This window comes from Ictalurus furcatus, chromosome 29 (assembly GCF_023375685.1).
Source record: "Ictalurus furcatus strain D&B chromosome 29, Billie_1.0, whole genome shotgun sequence".
NCBI lineage: Eukaryota > Metazoa > Chordata > Actinopteri > Siluriformes > Ictaluridae > Ictalurus > Ictalurus furcatus.
In genome coordinates, this window is record NC_071283.1 from 1,822,473 (window position 1) to 1,830,048 (window position 7,576).

The 7,576-nt window shown below is 42.1% G+C and overlaps 1 protein-coding gene across 2 annotated transcripts; it reads right to left on the reverse strand.

Moving 5' to 3' along the window:
- Positions 1-988: 988 nt before the first annotated feature.
- cfap97 (cilia and flagella associated protein 97) lies at positions 989-7,405 on the reverse strand. 2 transcript variants are annotated; one of them, XR_008385147.1, is made up of 6 exons: positions 7,233-7,405; positions 5,133-6,120; positions 4,589-4,884; positions 4,092-4,167; positions 3,553-3,677; positions 2,557-2,673 (listed from the first exon to the last, which is right to left on the reverse strand). XR_008385147.1 is itself a non-coding variant. In XM_053619099.1 (5 exons), exons 2-5 carry the CDS (start codon positions 6,076-6,078, stop codon positions 2,154-2,156), a joined length of 1,470 nt encoding a protein of 489 aa, XP_053475074.1. In that variant the 5' UTR covers positions 6,079-6,120; positions 7,233-7,405; the 3' UTR covers positions 989-2,153. The 2 variants fall into 2 exon arrangements, 1 of the variants encoding a protein (XP_053475074.1); XM_053619099.1 differs by lacking the exons at positions 3,553-3,677; positions 4,092-4,167 and adding an exon at positions 989-2,254 and having other exon boundaries at positions 2,547-2,673.
- Positions 7,406-7,576: the final 171 nt, after the last annotated feature.

The window sequence follows — 7,576 nt, forward strand, 5'->3', positions numbered from 1 at the left end:
AAACGAGTTGTTCCTCAAAACTTTTCTTCACCTCAGGAAGCAAATGTAACCACAGTCCTACTCTGATCGCTGCAAAATGGGTTCTGTTGTATTTCAATGGCATCAAAGTTAAAAATGTAAATAAATAAATAAATAAATAAATAAATAAATAAATAAATTAATTAAAAAAAAAGGAAAATAATGCCCCAGTTTGATATTTTTTCCCTTGAAAATAACTTGCAAAAACAAACAAACAAAAAAACCTTAAAATTTGAACATTACTTGTTTATGCTAGACTAATCAGCACCAGAATATTACAACTGTGGTTTAGCATAAAATTTACATAATGTACACAGGTACATAATATAACCCTTGTCACCAAATTTACACAATCAGCCAAGACATGTTGGTTGTTGGAATTTATTTATTTATTTAGTGTTGCACTACAGCTATGAGGCGATAACATGAAATGAAGTTTTGGCTTACCCATAATCATTTCGGTTCCAGGTGTGTAGCTGTTTTTATAGCCACAAACTAAATGAATACAATTCTAGGTCAGATTTCTTTATTGTCTCTGCACATTTGAGCTAATTAAACTAAAAACCCAACATTTGCCCATATTTATAAACGGTTCAAATAGGTCTGGAGCCGACACGGCAACATCAAATGGCCAAAAGTATGTGGACACATGACCATCACATCCGGTTCCAGATTTAGCCCAGTTATAAAAGTGCTCCACTCTTCTGGGAAGGCTTTCCACTAGATTTTGGAGTGTGGCTGTGAGGGATGCGTGTTCATTCAGCTACAAAAGCGGTAGTGAGGATGAATCTCGCCTAGGGCACCAAATGGGCCAGGACCGGCACCGAATGCGAGTCTTTCCGTGCTTGTGTGCAGAGATTAACGAGCGCCAGACGGTCAGGATTGTCAGCATTGCAGTGACGAAGCCATCCGTAGTAACTTGCGTCAATGTGCGTGCGTGTGTGTGTGGTATCAAGTGTCGTACAATGGAGGAAATTAAAGACTTTTATTTCAGCAAACAGATTTGACAATATCAAATATATAGTATGTATGTAATTTCTATTTAATCTTACACCACAGATGAAATGCTCTTATTACAGTAAACAGTAAAAGCAAAAGTGTTTCATTGTCTTGTCATCAGCAGGTTAATCATTTAAGCTTACTGCTATTTCAGGCACAAAGAAAGCAAGCGGACTGTAGATAGGCATCGACTACGTCGCTCTGAGAGGAGCGTATGAGCGATTCTACGTACATTTCAGTTCTCTAAAGTTGCCAAGTGCAATGTGAAGCTGCAAAATAAACACTGGATCGAGCAAAATAAGGCTTAACTTCCTTCACTGATCGAGAAATGGCTGATGTAGATTGTCATGTGCGTGTACTCTGAAAACAGTCGGGGTCAATTTTTTAAATTTGGCTTGTACATTCAAAACCCTCGTTTTATAAAAGACACAGATTGTCATAATATGGTAAAGAAGAGTATTCAGTGCGATACGTCATATATCCAAGGGTCAGTCCATTAATAATTTTTCAGTTTTCTTGAGAACACTAAAGTACACGAATAGCCTAGCGTTGAATTAATTTTTTTTTTTAATCTAATGATTATTATACTAATTTGCCAATCAATCAATCAATCAATCAATCACCATGTGCCACAATCCACCCGGATATTATGTTATCTAGCTCGCTAGTCAGCTAATATTTATTCTCTAGCTAGGATTTAAGTTTATGAAGAGAGCTCAAGAATGAAGACTTTTGATAAGTGAAATAATCGTAACGTATGGCCTCGATAGACATCATGACTAGTTTTGGGAACGGCAACATGAGAGAAAATTTCTGAACCTGGTTCACGTGACGCAGCTTTGAGCGACGGGTTGTTTTTTTTTTTATATATTATATATATATATATATAAAATGAGTTTATGTGCGAGGATTAAGTTAATCATTGAGGTCTCTTCTCTACCAACCACTTCTGTTAACCCGTCAACATACTTTTAATTTAAAATAAATAAATTTAAGAAGACACGACGACATATAACTAGCCGATCACCTGGTCGAGAGGTCCGTCAGAAACACGGCTCGCCACGACCCAGATCTGAGGTGCTGCATTGCAGGAAGCATTTGAGCGGTCTGGCATGTGATAGAGCTGAGGGTTTGGATCAGGACCAGGCCGGTCGTGGAGCTGTGGTTCTGGTGGGTTTCGTGGTTTCAGGTCTGGTTCTGTGAGGACTGGTTGAACTGCAGGTTCTGGAAGTTCTTCCTGTGGACGGTAACATAAAATAGTCGAATGGTATATATTTATTCCAGTTGACTTTAACTGCTCATCGTAGAGACCAGCATTAGCAAACCTGTCAAGAGTTTAAACTAACGTCATGCAACTATAGAACGTGCAGGAAAGGTCACGTATGTGGAAGAGGGCAGACCGCGGTTTCCTCTGAATGTCTTATGCCGCCCTGTGACATACAAAGGGACGTATTTGTGCCTATGAGGTTCTGTGTGTGTGTGTGTGTGTGTGTGTGTGTGTGTGTGTGTGTGTGTGTGTGTGTGTATACCTGATGTAGATCTGATGAGGGGTGTAGGTATTCCAAGGTACCCGGCTTGGCGCTGGTAGTCTGTTAGCTGTTCTAATCGGTTCATTCCTGGAGTCGCCTTTACTGACTCCAAACGCTTTAGAAAGGCCTAACGTGTACAAACACACACACACACACACACACACACGGATAATAATGATTACCATGATCCATTAGGACGTCTAACAAGGTATCATTGATGTTACTGTCACAAAAGGATGTGTAGGGATTTACAGTGTCATTTTTCATATAATACACATTTTCATTTTAAACACATACATTACACGTTACTCTATTTCCCAGACTATAAAGATGTGTAGATATCGAAAAATTAGCAGGTTTATAGTAATCGCAGGCATATCATGGTGGTATAAGAGGAATAAAACACTTCAGGACTTCAGGAGAAGTCACACCGCTGCGTCAATGATGACTTGCATATTAATTCCTTTGTTTTTAAATCAATCAGTCCTTAATTCTGTAACACACACTCTTGTATGGCAGAGAGTTCACCGAGTACTAGAACAGAGTGAAAGGTTCCTTGTGACCCATTGAAGGTATAAATAACCCGGGCACGGGGATCAGAATGTCAGCAGCACTCGTGCCTCCGAGAGCCTTTGGAAACCCTGCAGTAAGCAGAAGCCGGCGGGAAACGCGTCACTGGAAATAGAGCGAAGACTGAAGGCCATGATTACAGATATGTACCAGATTTGGGAAGATCCAGTCATCTGTTAGGTTTTACTTCAATAAATAAGGAAGAAAGTGTTCAAGCGGGCCGGTTTATGGAGAGAGAGAGAGTGAAATAATGAATCCAAGAAAAGGAACGTGACATTGAGAGTGTGTGTGTGTGTGTGTAGGAAAGAAAACAGACCACCAGTTGGATTGTGTTACTCTTCTGTGCTATGAATAGAAGGATACAGAAAGAGCAAGTGGAAGGGTAGAGAGAGGGGGGGGGGAGGGGGACAATTTGTCCCAACCTCACAACACTCACTCAGTGGGACCCTGAATTAAAAAATAAGTAAACAAATAAATTCCATCGCAGAAGCTGTACAGACGGCAGCGATTCAGAACATCACGTTCGGGGCAGATGTTCTGGTACCAGGATGGCTGGAAAGTCTGATGAAACACACCCAACACCTTAATTATTACTATTATTTAGAAATGTTATCAAAATCATTTCCATAGGCAGTCCCAGTGAAGGGGGCGTGGCCTCTGTGCCCATCAGTACTAGTGAAGGGGGTGTGGCCTCCTAATCCCTCAAATATAACACTTAAATATTTTTATTTCCTATTCAATCTATGGCTGCTTTTTATTTTATACATCAGAGCATTGATCACATATCAGGACAGATAAACACCCCTGACATTTTGTTATATAAACATACATTTATATTCTTTCATTCCGTTTACTTTGTTTTTTGGGTGTTTTTTTTTTTTTTTAAAGCACAAATGTGCCTGCACTAATAAAAATCTGTGCTTAATCTGATCAAGTCCACTCATGCTGGACTGCTTTAGACTGGGACTCCTCCACCTGTCTCTGTCCATCCGACAGTGAGTCTCCCTTCGCACAGGATACACGCGCTTGAAAAGTGAGCCAAGAATCCCCTCTAGTGGTCATAACAAACAAGACTTTTTTGTTAATGAGAGCTATTACTATTACTATATTTCTAATTTATGTTCTGCAAAATGATACAAAAAAAAAAAATAAAAAAAAAATAAAAAAAAAGGGAGTCAGCATTTTCCCCTAGAAAGTTTCAATTTGGTAACAAACGACCTCTGGAAAACACGGTTGTTTCCTGGAATATTTTTAATGCTCTTGGAACGCAGAGCACTGGGAATCCTGGGAGTTGTCATTTAGAATACCTAATAAAGGAACACGGGAGTTGGGAAAATAACGTCCAGGAACACTGAGGCGTTTTCTAGGGAATATATAAAACCCTATGGGCTAAAGGTTGTTTGCACAGGGAAAACAGCGTACTGGGAAACTTTTTATGAAACTTTTAAGGAAGAACTAAAAGAGACACAGACCAGGTTCTCTCGCTGGATGCGCTGTTGCTCGCGCTGCCTGTTGAGGGCGCTGTGATAAAGGCGGAAGGGCGTTGCGGATGAGCGGTGGGTGGGGCGAGAGGAAGAACGCATGGTGGAGCGCGAGAGCTCGTGCAGGAGCCGCTGGTTCTCGCGATCGATGCGTCGCACCTCGTCGCTGGTGAAGGTGTAGTTCTTATGGCGCTGACTTGCAGTGCTCCTGAGGCTGCTGACGGAGGTGTTGCCGGGAGTGGAGACGAGCAACACCCTGTCCAGAAGCCTGCCTGCGCTCGGCATGGCTGGAGACGGGGAGGAAGAGAGAGGAAGACGAGAACAAAACATGGGTTATTTACAAAATATGGACAATGATCACCTATAGATCGCCAATAATTACTTATACATCATACCATGTCATTATGGAATCATCAAATCTTACTATTATCATTATTATTATTATTATTAATATTTAGGAAGCTTGGGATTTTACCACGGTAAAGCTACCAAACATTAGGTGGTTTTCCATCCTCCCACGAGCGGTGATACCTACCGGATGGTTCCTCTCCATCCATATTCACATCCAGCTGCTTTCCATCAACAGTTTCCAAGGCGTCAGTAGGTGGGACAGGTAGGGTTGATTCAGTGGAAGTGGGCGGGGCCAGGTCAAACGACTGTTGGGGACTAACGTCCGGAGAGGACAGAGGAGTAACGTCGGTCACTGTATCATCGGAATCGGCTGTTTCCATGGTTTTGGGCCTTTGCTTCCGATTGGCTGATCCCGGTCGTGGTTGTCGCCGTGGTGACGAGGTTGACTGAGTCTTGGAGTGCTTGGCCAAGGGGGTGGAGCTTCTCTCTCCATTGCTGGATGACGACGGGTGGCTATGGCTCCGGTTGCGGAATTTGCCTGTGGACTTTTTGGCGGGTTCACTCCGTCTGTAGCCATCGTCCTCGTTTTTAAAAACAGTATCGTCTTCCTCGGCCGCCGACGAGGAGGAAGAGCAGCAGATGCTGGACGAGTCATCCGATTGGCTGCCGCGGCTCGAATCGGACATGTCAGAACGAGGAAGTGGTGAGGATTTCCTGGATGAGGTGTCGGAGTCCTCTTTCCCACATGCCGCCTCTTCTTTTTTAAGTGGATCTTCTCTTTCCTTGGCTTGTTCCTTTTCACTCTCCTGATAAGCAACTTCTTCTTTTCTGATTTCGATGTCCTCCTTACATTCAGAACCATCCTTCACAACCAACCCGCTCTGAAGCTCAAGTCCGGACATCTCTTTCTCTAACGTTCCTGCTCCATATGCAGTCTCTTTATTTTCCATCTTCAAGCTTCCACACGCTTCGACCTCTCTCTCGATTTGATCGGGAAGCTTCTCATCGGTGTGGCTTCCATTCCCCTTCCTCTGGAAGACAGGGTTTTCTGGCTTGGTGCTGCTCACATCGCAGTCACTGTCGAAGAACGAATGATCTACCTCCCCTTCAAGCTCTTTTGGGCTGTACATCGTTATCTTCTTTTTTCTTTCAGATGAGCCCTCTTTCACCTTCTAAAAAAAAAAAAAAGACCAAAAAAAATTGTTGAAGAGAAAGGTCAGAGGAGAAATGCTAGACTGGTTCAAGCTGACAGGAAGGCTTACAATAACACACCAAAAAACTTCACAACCGTGGTGAGCAGAACGCATCGCACGATACATCGAAACCCTGAGGAAGATGGGCTACAGAAGCTACTACAGCAGAAGTCCACATTTGTGAAATGTATATTTTAGTAATATTAGTACCACAAACACTCAAGATATCTGGATTGTAAAATTATGCAAATTTTAGGTAGACATCCTGAACCCCACATGCTCCACCCCTTCCTCAGATTAACTGGTGTTGCCCTGCCTTCATTTGCATACTGGAACCTGATTGGCTCTTATATTTTATAACGCAAATGTTTGATTTTTGACATAAAATGATTTGTTTCTTTGACGTTTTCAGCTCCCAGGTTGTTTGTGTTCTATTTTATTTTATGTCTGCAGTGAGTTTTTGACGCTCACGTTATACATTTCATCATTATTGTAAAACTTTTAGATAAACCAAGGAGAAAGAGAAGATGAAGAGAAACGAAACGCCCTATTAAAATCATAGATTAATGAGAATACTGGGTTAGAAAGGCTATATGTTGGTGTGGAGGGAAAACACGGAGGTCTAATTAAAGCTGAGGGGAAAATAAATAAATAAATAAATAAATAAACAAACAAACAAACAAAAAGGTTGATGCTCTGGAGAAAACCTGACAGGAGGGTTTCTATGCCACGCTAGGTACTTAGTTAAATATTAAGCTAGCTGAGGTTTCCAGCAACACTACAGACCAAACATTTCACTTATAAAATGTCTGTTTCTCAATAAATGAACTAACATCGAGTGGAGCTAGCGTTAAACCTGATAAAACACCGAAACAAAGTGGAAAAAAACCGCTGCGTGAAACCACCACGCCAACGCTCTCTGGCGCCGCGTCCCAAATCGCACTAAACGTCCCTCGAACTAAGCGTCAAACAAACACATTTCCCACCACATCTAGTGCACCTATATAAGGAGCACACACTTATTTGGGATTCGCCCACATTTTCAATACGTCCGTAGCAGTGTAGCTAAAGCTAACGGTGACAAATCTTACCTTTAAAGCTGAAACTTGGACAAACGAACCCGCAGCCTCGGTGAGGAAACGCAACAACACACCATTTCCGCTGGGTTCTGCGTGTGAAAGCGACTCGGAGCTAAAACGCTGCTCACTAGACACGCGACCGCTTGCTATGTAGTGGATACGGAGTGGGTTTGCTTAGCGACGGTAACTAAGCAACGTCACTTCCGCAACCGCTGCGCCGTTCCATTTATTTAAATTTGATTTAATTTAATTTAATGCGGAAGCGTCCAGCAGGGGGCGCATCAAAACAAACCCGGAAAGAGAGCGTACTATATATACTGTTCATAAACTTTATTTAAGCTTTCTCAACCCTTTGT

What these genes read in the sequence shown, in the direction of transcription:
- cfap97 (XM_053619099.1), bottom strand. Translation starts at nt 6,078, where the DNA reads ATGTACAGCCCAAAAGAGCTTGAAGGGGAGGTAGATCATTCGTTCTTC. An exon ending in GCATCCAGCGAGAGAACCTG is followed by an intron (nt 2,674 to 4,588) that starts GTCTGTGTCTCT and finishes TGTACACGTTAG; the next exon opens with GCCTTTCTAAAGCGTTTGGA. An exon ending in CCTCATCAGATCTACATCAG is followed by an intron (nt 2,255 to 2,546) that starts GTATACACACAC and finishes TACCGTCCACAG; the next exon opens with GAAGAACTTCCAGAACCTGC.